A 23,597-nucleotide genomic window follows, 5' to 3' on the forward strand; every position below is an offset into this window, starting at 1 on the left:
AAGCGGAGGACGGCTTCCGGAGAGGATGGAACCCCGGTTTCCCGGAAGGTCCCGCCGTCTACGTCATCCCGCAGCCTCCTTTGCCGCCATCTTTGTGGGGTGCGGGCGCCGGCGCGGCGGAGCCTTCGCCGCTGACACTGGCAGTATCGCTCCACGTTCGCCAGCTACGCTGAAAAACGGCGAAGCCAGGGAGGGGTCTTTCGCAAGCCTTTTTCCCTTCAGTCCCCCGCTGTCCCCGTGGTGACGCGGGCGGGGGCGAGAGGGCGTCGCGCCGGTGACGTCACGCGTGCGCCACCGCCATCTTGGCCGTGGGTGGCGGGGCGGCCGCCTGTGGGCTCTATGCGGCGGCTCGGCGGCCGCGGGCTCCTGCTGGGCCTGGCGGCGGCGGCGGCAGCAGCGGCGGCACGGTGGCTGGGCTGGTGGAGCGACCGCGCTGGTCTTCGCCTGTTCGTGCCCGAGGAGCTGGCCCGCTACCGCGGCGGCCCCGGGGCCCCGGGTCTCTACTTGGCGTTGCTTGGCCGCGTGTACGATGTGTCCCCCGGCCGGAGGCACTACGAGCCCGGGGCCCACTATAGCGGCTTCGCAGGTACTAGCGAGGCGTCCGTCCGTCCGCGCGCGCGCTCTTTCACTCACTCACGCCCCCGCTCGTCCGTGCGTCCCTCGGCCCTTCTCCCGCAGGCCCCGGCTGGTGGGCGGCCCGTCCCCCGCGACGTGGGCCCGAGAAGCAGGCCCGGTCACCTGCCAGGTGTGTCCTTTCCACGCCCCCCGGCGGAGCACGTGTGGCGGGGTCCCTGGTCCGCTGCGGCCCACGAGCTGAGCGCGCGGCCGCCATCCTACAGCTGGGGGGATGGGCCGACAGGCTTCGGGCCAGGACCCTTCCCCTCAGAGATGGGCTCACCAGCCCCAGGGGAAAGGGGCGTTTTCTATTTGCCACGGCCGTAGCATTGGGAAGCTGCCTCTGGTACCTCAACACGAGTCCCCTCCCCTCCTTGTCTTTAGGGAGGGCTGCAGAAGCGGGAGGATTGACGGGGGGAGTGGGGGCGGTAGTTGCCGAGCTCCTCAGTCAGCCCAGCAAGGGAAGGAACCTGCCCGGGAAGGAACTTGGCGATGCAGAAGTCGAGCTGGGACCGCAGTCAGGGTTCCTTCACCTGCCAGGCGAGGGCAGCCTGGGTGCCCAGCCCGCCGCTCCCTGCTGTGGCTGCCTCGGCAGGATACACACGCTCCGACGTAAACCCTCCATCTCTGGGTCGTCGTTGTTGGGCTCTGGCTTCAGCTGAGTTCCTCTGTGCCTGCTGTTGATTGAGCGTCCAGTCACTGACCACTGCTCTTCAGCGGCCTTGAGCCAGGGGCCGCTCACCCCCACGCACACAGCCTAGCAGGGGAAGCAGAGACGAGCACTCGTTCAATATCAGTAGTATTGTCAATTAAGGTATAATCACATGATATAAAATCCTGACCTTTTTAAAGCATACAGTTCAGTAGTTTTTAACATTCAGAAAGCCCGCAAGCATCACCCCCACATCTGTTAGGAGTCCTGTCACTCCCCAGTCCCTCCATCTCCAGCCGCTGGCAGCCACTGTTCACTTTCGCCTGAGGATCTGCCTATTTGGACTTTTCCTGAAAGCGGAATCATGCATGTGGCCTTTTGTGCCTGGTTTCTTTTACTTAGCACAGTATTTTCAAAGTTCATCCAGGCTCTATCCTCACGTATCATTACCGTGTTCCTCTTTGTGGAGTAGTAGTATTCCGTTGAGTGTGTATACTAGATTTTGTGTATTTAATCATTATTTGTCGGATGTCTGTGTTTCCGTATTTTGCCTGTTCCGAAAACACTATGAACACACACATGCATGTTTTGTTTGGACATATGTTTTCTGTTCCCTAGGGTGAATGTCTGAGCGTGAGATTACTGAGTCATGTAGTTAATCTTGTGTTTTGCTTTTTGAGAAGCTGCCAGATTATTTTCTAAAGTGGCTGCACCCCTGGGGATGCCTGGGTGGCTCCCTGATTGAGTGTCTGCCTTTGGCTCACTGTGTGACCCCCAGGTCCCAGGATCAAGTCCCACAATGGGCTCCCCAGAGGGAGCCTGCCTCTCCTTCTGCCTGTGTCTCTGCCTCTGTCTGTCTCTCATGAATAAATAAACAAATAAACAAATAAAGTGGCTGTACTCCACCATCAATGAAGAGTTCCAGTTTCTCCACATTCTTGCCAAACTGGTCGTCTTTTTCATCATAGTCATTTTAGCGGGTTTGATTTTTTGCATTTCCCTAATAACTACTGATGTTGACCATTTGTATATCTTCTGTGAAGAATTGCCTGCTCAAATCCTTTGTCCCTTTTTTTAATTGTCTTTTTATTATTGAGTTGTGTGTTCTTTGTATACTCTGGATACTAGATCCTCATCAGATCCATGATTTGCAAATTTTCCCCCCATGCCATAGGTTGTCTTCATTTTCTTGATAGTGTGCTTTAATGCACAAAATTTTTAAAATTTGATCAAGTCCAGTTTATTTTTTCATTTTAGCTTGTGCTTTGGGTGTCCTAAGAAACCATCACCTAATCCAAGGGCATAAACGTTTACACCTATGTTTCCTTTTAAGACTTACACAGTTTGAGTTCATACACTCATGTCATTGGTCTTTTTTGAGTTGATTTTATATGTGAGGAAGGGGTCCATTTTCATTGCTTTGCGTGTTGCTATCCACTTGTCCAAGCACCATTTGTTGAAAAAACTATTTCCCCCTTGAATTATTGAAATATGACTCACTGAAAATTGACCGTAAATCCATGGGGTTCATTCAGCCAATACTGGTCATCACTAAAAGATTAGGCACGACCAGATACTGGGGAACCAATACTGGGTTTGGTGTGTTCTCTGCCCCGATAAAATTGCAAACTAGTGAAAAAGACGGGAAGTGGGTCTTAATGTCAACAATTAGTGAACTATTTTTGTGACGAGTGTTAAAAGAAAGGCATATTTGTGTTACCAGAGGTCCTAAGCTTGTTGGGGAGGAGAGGGAAGGAGCAGAGGGACAAGGCGAAGTTGGTGGCCACTCTGTAGGGCCCTGAGAAGCATGTTATGGAAATCTGGACAGTATTCTAGCCCAAAGGGAAGGCACTGAAGATTTTTAAGCAAGAGAATGACATCAATTCATGTTTAAAATACCAGTCTATGTTTTATGGAAAGAATTTAGGTAGAGCTGCTGGGGGTTTACTGTAGTGGTTAGGATGAGAGACAATGGCAGCCTGGGCCTGCTCTGTTGGCAGATGGAGAAAGGCAGACAGATGGGATGACTTGGTTGAGCAGCTGGCTGCTACTTGGTGAGCTAGGAAGTACTAGGATAGATGCAGGTGTCCTAGGGCAGGGGTGCTGATTTGTGTCCTGTGGACCTTTCGACCTTGTGATATTTGTAAAACATCTAAGTGATGCTGAGTCGACAACTGGATATACGGGTCTGGAGTTTGGGTTGAGGGTGCAGATAGAGCAGATGGGGTGGGCACGAATAGTGCCTGAGGGCTGGTGGAAAATAAACTGGCAACGGAGGGGGTAAGGCCAGGAACATGGTGTCGGGGAGCTGCAGGGCACAGAATGCCACACCCTGTGTCGCAGGTCCAGGAGCATGTGTCAGGAGATGGGGGAAGGGGTTTCCAGATGTTTGTCAGACCACAGGTTCTTGAGTCAGTGCAGTGCCGGAGGGGCACAAGTTAATTTCCTTGGACCTCTGTCTCCTGCAGGCCGAGATGCGTCCCGGGCATTTGTGACTGGGGACTACTCTGAAGCAGGCCTAGTGGACGATGTGTCTGACTTGTCATTTTCGGAGGTGCTGACACTTCAGAATTGGCTTTCATTCTATGAGAAGAATTATGAATTGGTTGGTAGGTATTCCACAGGTCTCTTCCATAGATTCCATTCGGTTGTCTTGCAGGTTTTTTAAAGGGGATTCTTTGGGGTTCTTTGGGGATTGGACTCAGTGTTAAAAATCTGTAAAGTACCCATGGAGTGTTTCCGTCACGCTCGGGCTGGGCCTGTCTCCCTCACTCTTCATCTTGCGAGAAGATTGCCCAGGTGTTGGGCTTCCACACCCAATCAGGCGGGCTTGAGACTGAGTGGTGTGTGCGGGGGCCTGTAAGGAGACAAAAAGTAGTTGGCATCCATCCTGAGGGAGCCATCTCCCAGGGGGAAGTCCGCGAATCAGACATGCGGGAAAGTGGGTTGTGCAGGGCATGGCACTTGGTACTTCCTGGTGACACATGAGGGAATCACCTTTTACACAGAAAGACGCTAATGGTGTCCTAAGGAAATGTTAGACTCTAAACGCTGAAGTGCTCTGTAAACACAGAATCGGGGTGGTTGGGGCCTGTGCTGTCTCCTGGACATGGCTGGCTTCCTGGGGAACACTGGTGCCCCTCACCCCCTGAACAGGTCTCACTTGGAAACGTTCTCCCTCTGCCCCTAATGCCCCCGACTGTCGGCTCCATCTTGACCACTTGGGTTGCCTTCTCTGGGAACCTTGGCATGTGTATGAACCCCTCTGCTCCCCCCACATCCAATTGACCAGGGCTTTTTTCATAACATCTGAAGCTCTCTCTGTGTCCAGCGCCCAATGCACACCTTGGCTCCTGTACTTCCAGCCTGTACAACCCCTCCTTGGTTTTTATCTGGTCTGTCCGGGGTCATTCCTGACAACACAATCGTGTCTGCGACTGGAGCGGCCAAGGGCTTTCTGCATTGTGTTGGTTGAAATATTACCAGATTAATAAGGAAAAGAAATCTTTACATGAAAGAATAAGAATGGAGCCCTGAGAGTGGGCAGTGAGTGCCAGAGCACACACATCCTCCTGACCCCTGGGGAACACACTGAGGTGTCTGCGGGGACGCGTGAGCCAGCCTTGGTTGGACAGTGTTGGTGTGTGCACATCAGGGTTGCAGAGGCCTATAGTCAGCAACACTGCAGACAGATTTTATAGTCGCATGTACTTGAATTCCCACGACGGGTAAGTCATAGCTCTGGTGGTGATGGGGGACATGAGCGGGGATGCGTCAGGTGCAATTCCTGCCCTCTGCAAGTTCATTCTCCAGTAGCTGGGCTGTGTCACCTTCTGGGCTTGTTGGGCACCAGAAGGGCCACACTGGGGAGGAAGGCTTATTACAGGTGCACACAGAAGTGAAGACGGGAAGCTGTCTCAGCAGCCAATGGCCAAGGCTCCAGTGAATGAGAGGCCTTCTCTTTGTGCTGGTGGGGACCTGCGTTCTCTGTTGTCTCCTACTCCTGCCCTCTCTCTGGGTCTCATGTGCAGAGCCCACACGACAGGCTTGTCACAACACACACAGAGACACGTAGGAGGAAGTGTTCTGCAAGACTGGCTCAGAGGCCGCAGGCCTGGGACTAGCAGCCTGATCCCTTCATTTAGTCTAATGAGCATGTAAAACAGATGCTCTGTCCTCAGCTGTTCTGGGTGCCAGGGCCTCACGGGTGGGGCAGAGAGACCATTAGCAATAAACCGACCACATGCTCCCAGGTGGAGCTGTGTTGTGCACATAGATGGCGGTGGGTGTCACCACAGGGCAAGTGCTGGGGTGGCCTGGAGAGGACAATAGGTAAGCCAGTTGGGCTGAGGGGATGGTATCAGCGTGGGACACAGGTGGCAGGAAGGAAGGAAGGAATGGCTGCGGAAGGATGTGAAGAAGCAAAGCGGTCAGATGGTGAGTCTTGGAGGCCTTGACAGGAAGTCTTTTATCCATAAGCTTTCAGAGGCTGCGGGAGGTTAGAGCAGGCGCAGAGGTGATACCCGGTGAGCTTGTGTCTTCCAAAAGTCGCTCAGCTGCTTTGTGCAGAAAGAATAGTAGGGAGGCTAGGTTGTTGGGAGGCCGCAGCCCCAGGCCCGAGTTGGGTTAGGGCTGGAGTGGCAGAAAATAGAAAAGATGGGCAGAACCGTGGTGTCTTCAGAGACGGGACTGGCGACATTTGCTGTTGGGTGGTACACACACACAGGGAAGCATATGTTGTGTGTAATGGAAGTGGTGGCTCCTAATCCCCATCACAAAAGTGACACAAACAGAATTGGAAAGTCCGGAGGGCCCGAGTCCTGAACACACGGGACGCAACTGCCCCTGGTGTCCAGGCAGGGCTCAGGCTCATGGTTGCATGGCTGCTGACTCCTGTCACCCAGCCCCTGGAGGACATGCCACTCCGGGACCGCTTGCTGGCGGTGCTGAAAGAATTAAAAGTTTGTTGTCAGTCCCTGCTCGGAAGGATGGAGCAAGAAGACAGCGGTGGGAGGAGCGAGCTCTGGTCCCAGAGGCCCCCAACTATTCCCCTCCCCGTCTCTCCCCTTGGGCGCCCTGAGGACTTGGAGGATGTGGGTCAAGTGCGCCCGTAGTGCCTGACTTTGATTAAATGCTCCATAAGTTACTTCCTTGTAGTTATACAAGACAAAATCATTTAACTTGGGGAAGAATTGAGCCACAGAAACGTTACCAGATACGCCAGTCCTTGGTACGTTCATGGAACATTCCTGGTGCCTCGGGCGCATGGGACAGCTCTGCTCTCTGGGAAGGCCCGCGGGCTCCACACTGGAGGCCTCCACAGCCAGAGCTGGGCGGCTGCCTCAGGAGTCTTCAGGTGTCCCCGGGGGGCGGCACCCTGGGAACCTGGACTCACCACAGAGGTCTGAAAGCCCCCCGCCCCGGGATCCTGACGGCTCTCCTGTCACCACAGGCAGGGTGATAGGAAGGTTCTATGGAGAGGACGGCCTCCCGACCCCAACCCTGACCCGGGTGGAAGCCGTGATGGCCCAGGGCGCAGAGGCAGGCCAGCGGGCGCTGCAGGAGAAGCAAAAGTTCCCCCCGTGCAACGCGGAGTGGAGCTCGGGCAGGGGCAGCCGGCTCTGGTGCTCCACGGAGAGGTAAACAGGCTCCCCTCGTCCCGGGTCACAGTTGGGGCAGTTGCGTGCTCTAGTAGCCCCGGGTTCAAGTCCCGGGCCGGATCTGGTGGGTGGTGTCTGCTTGAACTCCCGGGAGGCCTGGCCTGGGGATGAGATGCGGCAGGACACCCTGCGATGCCGGCTCAGAGGTCCACACGCTTGAGGCTCCTGGGAAGAACCGGCTGGTCCCAGGAGCCTTTCCCATAGAAACCAAGAGAGGTGAACCCAGTCGGGTGGACGCCCAGGGATGATCCTAGGGCGCTTGGGGGATGCTGGGCCCCCACACCCACCCAGACCCAGCTCCCCCGAGAACAGGAAGGCTCCTTCCTGAGTGCAAAACGGGTGATCCACCTTCCTGTGTCCCTGTCGCTCTCTTTGAGGTGGATCTCATGCCAAGAGAGAGAGCCAGGGCTCAAAGCCGTCCACCTCTGTGTCCATGTCTCATCCACCTCAATTCCGGGCATGGGGCAGGAAGAGATGGGGCCTCTCCAGGGTGACCAGGTCTTCAGAAGGAGGGGCCCCAGGAGCCAGGACCCGGCCCATGACGCTGCCCACTCTGGCTTCACTGCTTCCCCGACCCCAATGGGGCCTGAGATCAGAGAGGGCCTGGGTGTGGACGGAAGGGGGGCAAAGGTTCCCACCCCTGCAGCTGTGCTGGTATCTGGGGGGCAGAGCTGCTCCAACAGGCAGGGGACACCCATGGGCACCGGTCTACAGGCACTCTGCCCCTCGGTCTACAGGCACTCTGCCCCTCGGTGAGAGTAGGGACAGGACAGTCCTTCCCCTGGGTGGGAGGACTGATGTGGATGCCCCGCCCCTCGGTGGGAGGAAGGACACACCCCTCCCCCTTGGTGGGAGGAGGGGTGTGGGCACCCCACTCCCTCGCTGGGAGGCCCCTCTGCCTGGGGACAGAGGTTGCTCTGGCAGTGTTGGGAGGGAGACCCATCCTCTGCCTCTGGACCTCAGGGACAGGGAGGACGGGGCCTGACGAGGGGCAGGACCACCTGCAGCTATGCTCTGTGCCGGGGCCTAACGGGTGACCACTGCCTCGCATGCGCACCCGCACCTTAGGGCCTCTGACCCTAAGATGAAGACCCGGCTGGGCAGCACTCCTGTGGAGCTCACGGGGAGCCCAGGGAGCGGGTGTCAGGCTCCACCCTTGCAGGGGGGCTGGAAGGATCAGGGAAGCAACGCTGCAGACCGGGGCCTGGGGAAGCCAGGCGGCCTCCCCGCGGCCTTCCCTGGACTCAGGAGTTCCCGTTGGTAAGAAGCCCTCTCCTCTGTCCCCAGCGGAGGCGTGAGCAGAGATTGGGTCGGTGTCCCCAGGAAGCTGTACAGGCCAGGTGCCAAGGAGCCGCACTGTGTGTGTGTAAGAACAACTGGACCGCCGAGTGACCAGGCGCCGGGCCTCGCTGCACACACAAACCGTGGAGACCTGGACAACCCTGGCCTGGGGGAGTATGCAGGCTGCCCGCCCCTGGCCGTCACATGCTCCTTCCCGCTATGAGCTGGTGTCCTGGGGGTGATCCCTCCCAGAGAGCCCAGCCTGAGCCCCTAGTCCTGTTGGTGCCCCTGTCCCCGGACCCGCTCACGTCTGACCCTGTAGACCCATGGGACTGACTCCCGGGTATCAGGCTTGGGCTCCAACCACATCTTTCCCACAGGCAGGTGGTGGGCCAGGCCCCCCCCACCCCCATACCTCCCAGGCCGGTGGAGGCACTGGGGGCACCAGCAAACCCATCCCCTTGCAGCTCAGACTGAGGCAGACACGTCGACCTAAGTTAACCGCGTCCGGGTCCCCCCTCCAGGTTCTGAACGCTTGCAACCCTGACATACAGCACCTTCCTGACAACTGAGTCCTGCCTGAGCTGGACCCAGGCCCATACCATGAGCGCAGATGGTAAAACATGGAAGCTTCTGCTTACAGAGGCAGCCAGTGTAGATGTCTCTGAACAAAGCAGCAGTTGGAAGCGAGGCTGTTGTTTCATTTGCAGACACGCAGAATGAAGTGCGGGAGTGTCTGTGTCTGATGAAGTGGTGGTTCTGGTGCTGCAACACCTCTGCGGGCATGTGTCCAGAGGGCCCCCCCCCCCACCCCGATGAAAACTCCCAGAGCACTACAAACACTCTCTCCTCTCTCTCCCCCTCTCTCCTCTCTCAGCCTGGTTCCCTGTGCCCCCACACCTGTCCCCTGGAGCACCTCCTGGGCACCTGGACTGCACGTTGCATGACTCCCTGCGAGGTCCCCATGGCCGGGGCTCCTCACCCACCCCACCTCAGGCCCCCAGTTTTCCCCACCCATTCCCACAGCCTCTTTAGAGAAGTCTCGCTTGTCCCAATCCCCCCCACCCCCCCACCCCCCCACCAAGCCCTGCATGCTGCTATGCACGGTCACCCAGGATGACCAGGTCACAGGATCTGTGATGTCTCGTGTCCATGCACCAGTGTGAATGCTTTTGCCCCCCAGCTGCTGGGGCCGTCCAGCCCCCTCCCTGCTGCCTCCATGCCTACCCCCAGGGCCTCCTCCAGGCTGTCCCTGCCTGCGCCAACCCAGAAATCCCGGGCACCTCTCCCTGAGCAGGGGCCAAGGGCTCCCCAACCGGGGGCAAGTGCGTGGACTTGGCTCTTAGTTGGCAGGTGAGGACCCCAGGCCTCGGCCGAGGGGCTGAGCTTGGGCACCAGGCTCCTCCCCATCCAGCTCCCCTGCACCCCTCCCCGGCTCTACACACCATGCCCGGGGTAGATAGGAGCCCCAAGTATCCCTCTGTGGTCACATGGGGAATGGGGGAAGGAGGGCCGTACAGGCGAGGCCGACCCACAAGTCACAGAGGGGACGGTGTGGGGCCGGGTGCAGACGTCAGGCTCTGCCCAGACTGAAAATAGGAAGGACACCCTGCTGTCTCCCGGCCAAGCATCCCCTGGATGCGCACTTCCTCGTCAACACCTGCCTCATACCTTGGCAAGAGGAGCTGCCAGACCCTGGGAGGTCCCCCCCAGGACAGACATAGGATTTGCTGAGATAGAACCAGTGTTGGGCCTGGCCACCTCAACAGCATCCAGAAGGGGCACCCGAACGAGCTGCGGCCCACCACCCCCACCACCCCCACCCCCGGTGTGGAGAGCCTGCAGCCAGAGGGAGCCCCCCGGACCACAGCCACACCCCTGCTTGTTTGGCTCTTGGACAGCTGTCGTGAAGGACCCCACGCACGGGGTACGGCTGCATCCAGAAATCCAGAGTCCCCTCAAGGATGCCCCCCCCATGCCTACAGACCTGGCTCCCGTCAGCCCTCATTAGAGGGGCCTCGCTGTGTACTGCACACACCCCGTCTTTCCTGAGGAGGTCACAGAGTGAGCGGGCCTCCCGGGCACAGCATATACTGGCAGGTGAAGTGTTTGGGAATTCAAACAGAGGGCGGGCGATTACAGAAAGGGACTCACATGTCAGGAGTTAAAAATCTGTTTTTAATGTGTCTTGTTCTTCTGCGTTAAAAAGTAACTACAAAGGTCTTATTAAAGTTTCCACTTTAAGTGCACAATGTTACCTCATTGTATCATAAGGAGTTGTTACAGAAAATGGAGAAATACATTCCAGACATGGACTCCTCATGTCCTGGGCCCACCCACGAGGCCGCTGCCCATCCTGCGGGCCCAGGGGTAGTCCCAGATGTGGCCTCCAAGTCCTGCCTCACCACCGCCCTCCCCCACTCACAAAGCTGTCATAGGGACAGCCAGCGGCACACCTCAGCCAAAACAGGATGCGTCTTGATGTCCAGGGGCCACCTGGAGACTCGTCACTACAGAAAAGCAATGCTGTCATGTGTGACAGGTGAGCATGTCACTTAGCCACAAAGGGAACTGCGCAGGCGGGGATGGTTCCTCTGAAGAGTCCTTAAGGCATCTCTGCCGGCTCCCAGGGCTTCAGTGTTTATATCCCATCAAGCGCTGCTCACTGGCTCCTCCTGAGTTCCCGCATTAAACTACACTGAGCCTGTGGCTTCCTGCGCCTCCTCTCCACGGCTGGGGCACCTCAGGTTAGGGCCATGCAGGCTTCTCCGGGGCTTGTCCCGAGGCAGCCATCCCAGTTCCAGACAAGACGCTCGCGTCAGGAGCTCCTTCAGCAGCTGTCATGACTGCATCACACTCGGCTGTGCGCGCTCCTGTCCAGGGGTCAGGGTGCCTGCAGGTCTAAGCACTGCATGGTCCTTCAGGCCTCCCTGCACTTCAGCCCGCAGACAAGGTCAGCTCAGGATGAGGTCAGTGGGATAGGCGGGGGGCAGAGGGCTCCACGCGGGGGCGGCCACAGTGACCTAGGGCTGAGGTAGACGGCGAGTGGCATGGGGACCCCACTCTGGAGAGTGGGTGGCAAGCAAGCTATGCGGTCCGGTCTGGCCTGGACCACGCAGGGGCTGGGTGGGCGGCGCACAGGCAGCAAATGCCCCGTGCAACGCTCCGTCTGACACATTGCTCGACGAGACAGCACTAAAAATCAGAACTAAAAAGTCCTAGTGTAGGCACTTAAGTTGGGTGGGAATTCCCGCATTAGAGGATCGAAGCAGGGGTGGTCAGCCACCCGACATGCACGGGTGCGTGGAAGAGGCCACAGGAGCGCGCTGTGCAGTCAGCCTGGCGATGAGCAGGAGGCAGTGAGCACAGACTTGGCGTCAGCGGCGTTCTTCCCACTGGACTCACAACTGGCTACTTTGAATCAAACTGAGATTCTGCTCCTTGGGCTCAAGCTACGATTCACCTGTCTCAAGAACAGCGGCAGTTTTCTAGCGTCAGGTCCCAGCAGGGCAGTGATGGGGGCCACGGCGATGGCCACAGAACCTGCTGCATGCAGCCCAATGGGCACCCTGAGACCCCGGAAGGTGCCCCATCCACACGTATGCAGACACACCTGACGCTGGCACAGAACTCCCACAAGGCGCTCCCGCCCCGCGGCTACTCGGCTCCACAGCCACCTGGACTCTCTGAGGAAACAGAAGCTGGACTCGATTATCAGAAGCAGGACCGGAGACGTGAAGGGCATGGAGGCACGACTGTTACTAACAACGGTAACGGCAAGGTGGACAACACAATCAGCCTCATCCCCGAGTGACCCACCATCCTCTGCTCTCCACCACAAACGTGACAAGATCAAGTACAAAAGTACTGGCTGCCTTGAACCTCATCTGGAGCATAATGACTGTCCTTTCCAACTGAAGAAGAGCCCGACTACCTCCCTGTGGCCCTGCTCGGCACCAGAAAATGCAAGCTGACCACAGGCCTTGCCTGGGCAACCGCCAAGACTGGTCGTTTCTCTATAAAAATTCTATAGAAACATATCACAGATTTAGGGGACGGGAACAGTTCTAATTAACTTTTTCTTTTAAACACTGTGCACAAGTTCATATTAACATAGAAAGCATATATATCTCATAAATCACAGAAATATTAAAAAGTAGCACTCTGGTTTATCAGCTCATCTTACACACATTTAGGCAGGAGGATTATAAATCTACAGCAACATAGGGGACACACTGCTACCCAGAAAAAAAAAAAACCTAAAAACAGGCTGTTGCAAAAAAATATTGAGTCCCTTGACAGATACCCACACCCATTAATGCAAAACAATGAATGTAGTGGTTGTTAAAGGTCTGTATGGTTGACCTTGTTAGGCTCTGAGAACACATGTTAATGCAAATGCTCGTCTCAGAGTTCGTTCCTTAAAGCAGTGGTACGAGTTTCTCTGTAATGTACACTTGTAAAAAACTGGCCAAACCTTCGGAAGGAGAAGTTTGGTGCCGCAGGATGAGCATACGCAGTAGCAGTGACGAAGGCCCAGGAAGCTCCGCAGCCACATTCCACAGATGAGCCTGCGTGTTCCAGGCAGGCTGCGCACAACTGGGGGGACCTGCACCTGCCAGCCTGAGGCCGGGTGACGCCGTCCCCACTGTGGGGCCCAGGTCACCCTCTTGGTCACAGGGACGCCTGCAGGACGGTTTCCCACAGACTCTGTGTGCACTAAGGTCGGATCAGCGCTGATCGTTAGTCCCTAATGCGTGGATGTGCAAGGCTATTTCTGAACATGGATTTGTAAATTGTAATCACCCACAACGCGGCTACGTAAAAAGTGCAGCGCGATCAAAGTGCATCCCGGCCAGCACACCTCGTGACCAAGGCCTCAGCAGACAGGACACGGCCAGACGAGAGAACGAGACCACGCTCCCAACACCCAAGAGCGTGAGTACTGGTAAAGCTTTCGGTTGTTAAGGCCACGATTTTTCAGCTCTCATCTTTGAACCCTGTTTAGAAAGATTTCACCGTTTTTAAAGGGATAACTCACTAAAAATATCAGCTTAGGTTTAAAAAAAAAAAAAAAGACTTCGGGCAAGAGGATCCTGTATTGTTTATGAAAACACTGTGCACACAAGTCCACAGCCACTTACCCTAGAGTGACGGCAGCTCTTACCCCTGTGGGGGCCCTGCCAGCCCACTGTCCGTGCAGGAGGTGCAGGGGTGCTCCAATGGACACTAAGCTACTGGGAGGGGAATGGTTTTCCGGGTGTCTTCGTATGTTCCAAACAGAATGGGGTACAATTCCTGTGACAGGTGCCACTGGGGCCACTCGGCCTGGTCCTCGGCGTCATCCAGTGACCTCGATCACGGACACATGGACAACCCAACAGAATCCTCGAAATGGGGTCGATGACAGCTGGGTCCTTCATTGTGCAGTCTGTTCCGCAGGAAGACCAGAAGGCCAGGCCCTGCTCTGGGTGGTCAGGCTGGTGAGCAGAGCAGCTGCCAGGGAGGTGACCAGGTATGGCCTGGGGTCTCCCTAGGAGACACCCCCCAGAGTCAGGACATCAAAGCAAATGTTGCAGACGCGCACGGGCTTGTTGAGATCAAACTTTATGATAGGAATCTCCTTGGTTGAGCATTTATGGCACAGGAGGCGTCCGCAGTGGCGGCTGTGGAAATAAGCAGGGGGCGTGAGGGGGGGCCCAGAGAAGCGTGGCTGGTGGTGCCCGCCCCCCACCAGCACCACACACCCTAGGGAGTCCATGCAAACACAGCCCTAGCCCATGGGGACCATACATGCTGGCGGACGAGCCTCTTAAGGTCAAGGGCGGCTCAGTCGCAACCAGAGAACAGGTTCTCCCGCCCACCCCCCACCCCATTCCTGCCCTTCTCCAGGTGCACCCCCCAGCGCCCCCATCCCTGCTCAGGGCCTGGCTTCCTGGTGTCAGGGAGTAAGGCAGAAGCGGGGACATGGGCAGAAGTGCTGTTGCCCCGTGGCCAAAACCTCGCAGGCTTACCAGTGATGTTTGCGAGTTGTGACTCCAAACTTGGCGGCACACTCATAGCAGGTAGACCCGTCACACCACGGAGGCTCTTTGGACAGCATATCTGCAAGGACCCACCCCTGTCAGAGCCATGGAGCCAACGGAGGGATGGCTTCTCAGTGACCCAGGGGTGAAGGAGTAAGGCGCTCTGGATGGTCGGGGGAGTGCCCTGGGGCAGCACTTGCAGGTGGCATGGGGCAGAAGAGGCCAGGCCCCAGGTGGTGAGACAGTGTGGCATTGGGGGGCGGGGGGCACGGTGGGCAAGCCAGTGAGGGAGGGGCAGGTCTGTGAGCCCTGGTGGCTGTACGGAGTGGGCAAAGGTGGCTGGGTGGTGGCACAGGCACCAGAGGAGGTGGCAGGAGAGGCAGAGTGAGGGGGCAAGGCCTGGTGTGAGCTGTGGAAGCTGCGACCAGAGCTCACAGGGAAGGCACAGCATGAGGAGTCAGCGCCTGGCACCTTCCGCACTGTCACCAGGGTGGCAGCTCCCAGGGCTCCTGGCAGTCGGTGAGCTCAAGCCTCTGCCCCTCACCACAAAGGGGCAGGGCAGGGGTGAGTGGGGGCTGGAGGAGGTGGTGGCCCGTGTCAGCGAGGGGACAAGGGGTATGTGGAGAAGCTGCCGGGGCCATGCGAGGGAGTCCTGCCCACAGGATGGGGTCGGGGAGCGCAAGACTGCTGGGACCCTCATGGAGATCCACACGGCATTTGGGTTCAGAGGTCACCAGCACAGGGTCTGCGTCCACCCTGCAGGGGCAGGAAAGGGCCACTCACCTAATAATCTAAACAGAAGCTGCTTGGTGGCCACCTGGTAGTTGAAAATGTTGACTCCTTGGTTATTGTTGACCCCAAGGCGAGCCCCAGCGCGGACGACGGCGCGGCACAAGTTGGCGTTCCCTTTCATGTAGGCCAATAGCAGCACTGGAAAACAGACCCACAGGCCGGGCTCCTTCTAGTCTGGCCCAGCCTAATGGCAGGGCACAGAGCGCAGCCCCCACAGACACCCTGGGGAGGCCTCTAGGGGACCTTGTCTGGTCACAGAGCTGCCCTGGAGCCTGCCAGGTATGCAGCTCAGGACAAGTAAGCAAAGCCCCACCGAGGGACATGTGGTCTCAGCTGCCCACTGCTGCCCATGGCCCCACCCAGCCCCATCACGCACCTGCCCCACACCTTTCATTGACATTTTCACCTAATTCTCTACACAGTACAATCCAACGGGAGAAGCCCAGAGAGGCTACAATGGACCCACATCACCACCCAGAACAGGACCGAGCCAGTCCTGGGAACCAGGCCTATGTCACTGGGAGCCCAGACACGAAGCGTCTGCCTGCCCATTTCCCGGGTCCTGGATAGTGGCACCGGCTGCGGGGTGTGTGGGTCCCTCAGCCTCAGGCCCATCACCGCCAGCCTCATAGGACAGAGGCCAAGAGCTGATGAGAAAATATTTGGTCCCATGCTAAGGTTTGGGACGCCCCTTGGTGACACTTCTGCTGAAGGCCAACGATGTCAGTGTGGCGGGATGGAGGGTGAATGGGAACGTGGCAGAAGCGAGGCTCGGCAAGGAGGATCTGGGTTCCAGCTGTTTCCCTATTTGGAAAATGGGGACACGCTCCCTGTGCTACTTAACATACACGGGGTAGCAGGTTTTCCACGAGAATATAAATGCAAGACTACGTCAAAAACGTGGTCACAACTACACAAATGAGCAGGGACTGCAGCAGCGAGAGCAGCATGGGGGGGCCCAGGGAGGGTGAGCACACCATGGCACAAGGGGCAGATGGGGACAATGACAGCAGGCGGGCAGGCTGTCTGAACACAAGGATACTCTGGGGCTGCAGACACTGCAGACGTGCATGTGCCCACGTCAGACACTGCCTACCCCAGTGGGCATCAGTGACAGATGCTCCGGGAACCCAGCCCAAACACACCAGGCAGAGGGTCCTTCGGGAATGGCACGTGTGCCCGGGCTCCCGTTCTTCCGAGAAGCGGGAGCCTCCCAACATACCTGTGTTTCCTTCTGCGTCCGGTTTGTCCAGAGGGTACTCAGGCATGCACTCCAGGAACAGCTCGAAGATGGTGGCCGCGTTCTCTTTGCCATACTGTCCAAGGATGTGCAGCGGTGACTGGCCTCTGATAAAGCAAGATGGGAAAGTTGGGTACAGATGAGCCATGGTCATCGTACACAAAAGATGTCATTTTCTGAACTCTGTGACACCGGATAAATTTAAGGACACACAGGAGGTCATGAAAGTTTTTCTACAAAATATTTTTCGAAAAGAAACTTCCAAGGTACCAATGTTGGTCAAGTGCCCCAAGGGCCAGTTCTACAGTGCACTGAGGCTCCAGCAGGACAGTGACCGCCAGCTGGGAGGGGCAGGCAGGGTGGGGAACCCAGGCCTCCTCCCAGGAGCCCACACACTCACCGCAGGTTGAAGGCTTCAGCGTCCACGGTGCACTCAGTCAGGAGGACCCGGATGTTGCTGAGCCGACCATGCATGACGGCAAGATGAAGAGCTGGAGAGCAAACCCTTTTACCATGAGCGCCCGGGTGCCACGCAGAAACCCCCCTCTACAGGGGATGCACCAGAGTACCCATGCCCACTCACGGCCCCTCCAGGCTCCACCACCCCATGCCAGAGTCACTCCTGCAGCCTCCTAAGACTGTGCTATCTGCTTCCACCACAGCCCAGAGGCAAGACTAAATGGTTTTGTGGGAAACCACGTTAGGGGCCCAGGGTTACCATGCCGATGGGAAGCTGCCCAGGGATGAGCCTCGCAGCCCAAAGCCTTCACTGCCCCAACTCTGCTGGTGTAAAACCAGCCTCCCTGGAGGGTAGCGCACGGGGCACCTCCACCTCCAGACCAGGGGGACCGCTCGGGGCACTGAGCATGGGGCACAGGGGAATGACTGGCAACTACCATTATTTCCATTCTCATCCAGAGCAGCAAAGTCCACTGCATTCTCCAGGAGGACAGAGCAGATGGTGGGCAGGTCCTGCTGGGCAGCGAGATGGAGGGCAGTTTGGCGATGCTTGGTTAATTCGTTCACTTTGGCTCCTGCAAGAAGCTGTTGAAGCTGATTACATGAACAGTCTCTACACCACAGCCAGCGAAGGTCCCCCTGACGGGGACCAAGCCCACCTGTCTCCTGACACCCGCGGAAGGCCTGGCCGGCAAAGCTGGGAGCACGGGGGCTTCACACCCACTCCCCGGCAGGCATAAGCCAGCAAGATGCATCCTAGGCAACTCTCAGGGTATGAGAAAGCCATTCCTTAGGACATAGAAACTCTACTTCGGACTGCATGATCTAACCATGCAGGACTGCAGGGATGTCCACTGTTCTACATAAGGACGCGTGCACTGCTTATGGGAGCAAAACCATGTCACAGAAAGGATTCAGTCAGGAAAATTACAGTACATTCAAATGATATAATGAATAGTCAATAAGACAATAAAGATTTGGGGCATAACATGAAAAGAGGTCTAGGATATTCTAGTCAAAAAGGGCCAGTTAGAAGACAGTACGACCCTATCTGCAGAGAGAGAGAGATGGTGGGAGGGAGGGAGGGAGGATGCGTGCATGCACACCATGAGGGTTTGTAAAAGCAGAGACACCAAACTCAGAGGAATGGGGGGCAAAGGGAGACAAGACTTGCTTCCTATCCTCACATGCTTCATGTTTTCCCACAATAAGCATGTACTACTTTTACACTATTTTTTTGTTGTTATTGTTAAGATTTTATCTTTAAGTAACTTCCATGCCAAACATGGGGCTTGAACTCATGACAGTGAGATCAAGCATCACCTGTACCACCTACTGAGCCAGCCAGGTTTCCCTCCTACGTTAATTTTTTTTTTTTACATTAATTTTTAAAAGAAAGAAATAAACACAAAAAATTATAGAATCAAAAGCAGGAAGGACCCTTTGACAATACCTGTCCACATGTTCCTTTTGTGACAGGGTTCCGGGCTGCAACCACAGCCCACCATGCCCACCCTGCAGCCTGAGGCCACCCTGGCCTCTCCCCCATGCAGCACTCTGCCTCTGGGAGACCAAGGTCCTGCTCAGCTCTGCTGCAGACCCCGACTTCCAAGTCCCAGCCTGTCCAGAACTCCGGGTGCCCAGTGAAAGCACCCACAGGTCCAGGAGAACATCGGCTGCAAGTGCTGTGTGCACTGGGAGTCATAGCTAACACCGGTGAGCTTAACCGGGAGACGGGGAGAGGTTTGGGCAAAAACATTCTTCCAACGTGAACAGGCTCCAGCATCAGCTGTGAGGTCAGGCCTTACAGAGGCAGTGGTGCAACCCTGGTGAAGGGGCCCATGACTTTCTCACCTCCCGAGTCTCTCCGATCGATGGACACATGGCCAGACTCTGAGGCCCACCTCTGCCTCCCTGGCCAGTCCCCACACCCACCAGATCCCCCACCAATTGCTCTCCAGCCCACTCCCAGGAACTGGTTCCCCTTGGGCTCTTCACACGTGACCGTGCCCCACACAGACCCCACCACAGAGGTCAAAACTCTCTCAGCTCTAACATGTAACAAGGCATGAAGGTTTTCAAAAAAGTATCTTTCAAAAACAAAAATGGGACATGGGCACCCAGCTGGTGCAGCTGGTAGAGCTCATTTAGGGCTGTGAGCTCAAGCCCCACTTTGGGCATACAGATTATTTAATTTTAAAAAAAGAAGAAAAAGAAGGCAGGGCACCACCCAAGGGTCAAGTGCCCACTGGCTACTCATGTACCAGGTGCTGGGGCTGGTGGGACACAGCAGCAACCGCAGCATCCAGGGTCGGGGAATGGATATGCCCCGGGCTCACCTGCTTGGCTTCTCCACACAACAGATAAAGGCTGCTTGCGGTTCTTGGTGTGAAGTGTCACAGGCATAAACTGGTCCCTACCCGCCCCTTCCTCTCCACCTCTCCCTCCCCCAAATTTCAACCACACCTTTCTAGGGAAAGCACATAGACTTCCCAGTCTCTGCTTCCTTGCTCAGACTGCTCCCTGGCGGGTGGCACTCTGTGGTACTGGAAAAGGCAGGCTTCCGAGCCAAACAGAAAAGGCTAAAATCCCAGCCACACTCCTGACCTCCCCATTATCTTGGGGGAAAGTTGTTCCTGAGCTTACATTCTCTCCTTTGAAAGAGGTAAAACCTTCCCTACACCTCTCTGGGTAGCTTTGAGAATGAGGAGGTGGTAAGCTCCTTGACAAACACTGCTCTGAAAAGCTGTCTGCACCCTGTGCTTGTTGCACCATGATTTACAAGTAAAACCAAGACACGGAAGCAGCCCAAGCGTCCGCTCACTGATGAACGGACGGAATGTACATGACGGAACATTACCCAGCCAACAAAAAGAAAGAAATCAGTGGTAAAATTAGTCTTGGTGCTGATTTTTCGATCTGACTCCAAAAGCAAAAACAAGTCAGGCCAGAAACTAAAAAACTTCTGCACAGAAAAGGAAATTGAAATCATCAACTAAGTGAAAAGGCACAACCTACTGAACCAATGAAAATATCTGCAAATGCTACATAGGGTAAGCGGCTGATATCCAAAGTGCACACAGAACTCAGTACCACTCAATAGCAAATAAAAAAAAAAAAAATTACAACAGGCAGAAGAACTGCATAGATGTTTCTCCAAAGGAGACATCAAGATGGCCAACAGGCACATGAAAAGATGTTCAATACTACTTGGCATCAGGGAAGTGCAGATCAAAACCACCTTGAGGTATCCCCTCACACTTGTCAGGATGGCTAAAATCAACAACATAGAAAACAACATGTTGGCAAGGATGTGGAGAAGGGGAGCCTTGTGCACTGCTGGTGGGAGTGCAAGCTGGTGCAGCCACTCTGGAGAACAGTGTGGAGGCTCCTCAAAATATTAGACTAAAAATGCCATATAATCCAGTAATTCCACTACTGGGTATTTATCCAAAGGAAAAACACTTTTCTTTAATACATAAAGAAGTATGTTTATTGCACACATTGTAATAAAGCTTTAAAATGCCTTTACTATCACACAAACCCAATGAACCAGCACAACCAGCACCTCAACTCTGATAATCTAGACCGGCTTCTGGCCTCCCCAAGAGTTAGTTCTCCACAAAGGAGAGGGAGCCCTCTCCCGAGTCTGGGACACCACCTTCCCTAACACATACTGCATGTTGCACAGCGCAGTGAGGACCCTCACGGACACACAGGCACCCATCCCTTGGGAGGGCTCCAGGCTTGTACAGATCCTGCATCACTGGACAAACACTGCTCTGAAAAGCTGTCTGCACCCTGTGTTCGCTGCAGCATGATTTACAAGTAAAGCCAAGACACAGAAGCAGCCCAAGCGTCCACTGACTGACGAACAAACAGAAGGTACACAACGGAATATTACCCAGCCATCAAAAAGAATGAAACCTTGCCATTGTAACAAAATGGATGGAACTTGAGGGTGTTACAGTAAGTCAGAAAAAGACAAATACCATACGATCTCACTTACATACAGAATCTAAAACATAAACATTAACCATAACTTGTAGATACAGAGAACAGATTAATGGTTTCTAGAGGTGGGGTGGGGGTTGGGGGTTGAAATGGCTGAAGGGGGTCAAAGGCACAAACGTTCAGTTGCAGAACACAGAAGTCCCAGGGCTATAACGTGGGAACCCACTTAATAATACCATATTACATATCTGAAGGTTGCTAAGAGTGCATCTTAAAAGTCCTTATCACAAGAGAAAAACTTGTATAATTGTGTGACAGGCATTTACTAAACATATTGTAGGGATGACTCTGCACTACATACAAACACTGAACCACTATGATGTACAAAAAACTAACATAACGTTATACAGTGGTTACACCCCAATTTTAAAAAGACTATTAAAAAAGAGGTAGCGAGTGCGTGTGCACACAGGCAAGCCGAGCCGCCCTGAGCAAGCCGCCTGCTGAATGCCTCCCTCCCTTGCACCTGGCCCGCCTTACCCCCCAAATCCTGCTTCTTCGCAAGGCCTCACTGGGGCACCTACCTGCACAAGCTGCCCATCTGTTGGGCTCTCAGGACTCTCTGCACCCCCAGCACTGGCTTACTTCCCCAGATTCACACCAGGCACTCACAAACCCCAGCAAAAACCCGGGTGAGAGCTTCTGCATGCAACATTTCAGTGACACTTACCAAGTTGCGGACAATGATCTCTGAGCCCGCCTGGACGGCAAGGTGCAAAGGGGTCAGCTTGGAGGCATCTTGGACTCTGGAATTCACGTTAGCCTGGACGCTAATCAGGAACAGGACACTCTCGATATCAGAGTTCTGAACCGCCACGTGAAGGAAATTCCGGCCCTTGTTATCCACCTACAGCAACAGGAGAAGCCAAAACATTTGTGGTCCCCCTTCCAAGAGCACCCCCTGAGCACTGGCCAGCCGTGCTGGCCACAGGAGAGCATATGATGGGGCAGCCAAGGCCCTCGGTCCAGGGGACCCCTCCCAAGAACCCAATCTGCATGTGCCTCCTGCCACACACACCACAGACCCTCCCTGCATATGCACAGGGCCACAGGGCACACCATGCACCCTCCCACAGCAGATGCTGGGTTAGGACGCTAACAGACCGTCTGCAGGATGGGAAAAGGCAGAGGCAGTGCTTAGCCACGTGCATCCCCATGGGTATCCCCTCCTCTGGCTCCCTCATGCCACAGCTGCTGTGACCGCCAGACCCTGCGTGCTGACACAGAGCAGATGAAAGCTCATTTGGACCAAAGCACAGACAAACTGTCCTTATGAGGGCGGTCATGTCGGTGAGAAGTAGGCGCAGCAACATGCCACAATCACAGCCCCCACGCGCATGAGCAGACGCGCTGCTGTTTCTGCAAAGGACTCTGGTCCACTGTGCCCACGTCACACTGCATGTGAGGACAGGTGAGGGGCTCCCCTTCATGAACACACAACAGCAGGTGAGTGGGGCAGAGGCCAGCACCCACACCACTCGCTTACGCACAAACACTGAAACACCAAGCGACAGTCCCCAACTGTGTCAGGATGGCACTGTGTTCAGATGCCAAGTCTCCAGGTCACAGTCATCAGTGGCTACTCCTGGACCTTGACAGGGCTCTAGGGGCGGGAAGGGGACCCCAGTCCCCCTGGGAATGGCTGTGGCTGGCACTTCCCACCCCCTCTGTCCCACAGGGCAGTGCCTCCCAGCCATGCTGAGCAACTGCTCAAGATCCAGAGGACAGGCCTGAGCCTGCTACACTGGATGATGACAGCTCCTTACAAACTGTCCCCCAGAGAGCAGCTCCAACATCACACCACAAGCCCCTCCAGCTCAAGTCACATCTCTTCAGGACCCTCATAACCAGGGCAGTTAGACCAAGCAAAAGCACACAGAGACACCAGTGATACCACGTATGCAGGCCACAGGATTCCTCCTCAAAGGGCCCCCCTGTTGGCACCACTATGGGCTGACGCAGGACAGGGGAGCCAGATCTCAGCTGGTACCCACAGTTCACCCGAATGGCCAGACTTCAAGAAAGGGGAGTCTAATTTCCACAAAAACATCATCATGTCCAAGAGATCTGTTTGGTGATGGCCACCTTTTTAATCTCCACATAATGGGCTCCACCAAGCGTGGGCACGTGCAGGAAGCTGGGTGCAGGTCCCTCACCTGCTCAGCAGCCCCAGACTCCCGCTGGAGGATGGCCTCCGCTGCTCGGTTGTTCTTGTACGTCATGGCACAGGCAAAAGGGGTCAGGCCCTGTCTGTCGCGGACACTCAAGTGGATTCCAGGGTGGGAGATCAACAACTGGATGATGACGCTATGCTGGTTGCTGATGGCCACGTGGACCGGTGCTCTTCCTTCTGCATCCTGCAGGGACAAGACATGATTTCCATGTCCAGGTGAAAGAACAAACTCAGGAAAAATATGAAGGGGATCGCTTTCAAACCAAATTTGGTTCTGAGAACCAGTATTGCCATCCTGTGTTTGAAATCAGCTCTTAAAGAGGCCAAGCCCAGAGAAGAAAAGAGCGGCTGCCATCACCCCAAGCTCCAGTGACCCCGAGACACAAACACACCTGGTTTATTACCATCTATCTCCTGGAAAGAGAAACTCTCCGTACCTGCGTGTTGACATTGGCACCAAATTCCAGAAGACACTGTACCGTCTCTTCCAGCCCCCAGGAGGCTGCCAAATGCAAGGGGGTCTGCCCATCTCTGGCCTCCTCCTCCCCTTCTCCATTAGCACCAGGTTGCCTGGGACTGTTCACGTCACAGCCACTGAAATCAAGGGGGAAATGAAAGGTGGGTTCTAAGAGCCAGGCTTCCAACCCAGCCAGAGGCATGCAGATGAACGCATAGTAGCAGTCTC

The 23,597-nt window shown here is 55.5% G+C and overlaps 2 protein-coding genes across 6 annotated transcripts in view; one reads left to right on the forward strand and one right to left on the reverse strand.

Moving 5' to 3' along the window:
* Nucleotides 1-56: 56 nt before the first annotated feature.
* On the forward strand, nt 57-10,457 carry CYB5D2 (cytochrome b5 domain containing 2). 2 transcript variants are annotated; one of them, XM_025989088.2, is made up of 4 exons: nt 57-586; nt 3,736-3,876; nt 6,720-6,906; nt 8,215-10,457. In XM_025989088.2, the coding sequence occupies exons 1-4, from the start codon at nt 340-342 to the stop codon at nt 8,429-8,431; spliced, it is 792 nt and encodes a 263-aa protein (XP_025844873.1). In that variant the 5' UTR covers nt 57-339; the 3' UTR covers nt 8,432-10,457. The 2 variants fall into 2 exon arrangements, with proteins under 2 accessions (XP_025844873.1, XP_025844874.1); XM_025989089.2 differs by lacking the exon at nt 3,736-3,876 and having other exon boundaries at nt 73-586.
* ANKFY1 (ankyrin repeat and FYVE domain containing 1) overlaps nt 10,366-23,597 on the reverse strand; it is an 82,780-nt gene continuing 69,548 nt past the window's right edge. For 2 of the 4 annotated variants that reach the window (XR_011995859.1, XR_011995858.1), the window contains exons 17-26: nt 23,350-23,506; nt 22,896-23,096; nt 21,410-21,586; nt 17,163-17,310; nt 16,667-16,757; nt 16,249-16,373; nt 15,018-15,164; nt 14,223-14,313; nt 13,353-13,874; nt 10,366-11,894 (exon numbers count right to left, since the gene is read on the reverse strand). Coding sequence is in view for 2 of the 4 variants with exons in the window: in XM_072729965.1 (XP_072586066.1) it covers nt 13,742-13,874; nt 14,223-14,313; nt 15,018-15,164; nt 16,249-16,373; nt 16,667-16,757; nt 17,163-17,310; nt 21,410-21,586; nt 22,896-23,096; nt 23,350-23,506 (1,270 nt within the window). In the remaining 2 variants the exon portion in view is untranslated. Of the gene's footprint in view, nt 13,875-14,222; nt 14,314-15,017; nt 15,165-16,248; nt 16,374-16,666; nt 16,758-17,162; nt 17,311-21,409; nt 21,587-22,895; nt 23,097-23,349; nt 23,507-23,597 lie in introns of all 4 variants that reach the window. The other 2 variants (XM_072729965.1, XM_072729966.1) reach the window with 1 other exon arrangement.

Source organism: Vulpes vulpes, chromosome 12 (assembly GCF_048418805.1).
Source record: "Vulpes vulpes isolate BD-2025 chromosome 12, VulVul3, whole genome shotgun sequence".
NCBI classification, from domain to species: domain Eukaryota; kingdom Metazoa; phylum Chordata; class Mammalia; order Carnivora; family Canidae; genus Vulpes; species Vulpes vulpes.

Excerpts from the sequence above, each read along its gene's own strand:
- CYB5D2 (XM_025989088.2), top strand. The coding sequence starts at position 340 with ATGCGGCGGCTCGGCGGCCGCGGGCTCCTGCTGGGCCTGGCGGCGGCG. Across the intron at positions 587-3,735 it reads CCACTATAGCGGCTTCGCAG|GCCGAGATGCGTCCCGGGCA; the intron begins GTACTAGCGAGG and ends TGTCTCCTGCAG. Across the intron at positions 6,907-8,214 it reads CTCTGGTGCTCCACGGAGAG|CGGAGGCGTGAGCAGAGATT; the intron begins GTAAACAGGCTC and ends CTCTGTCCCCAG.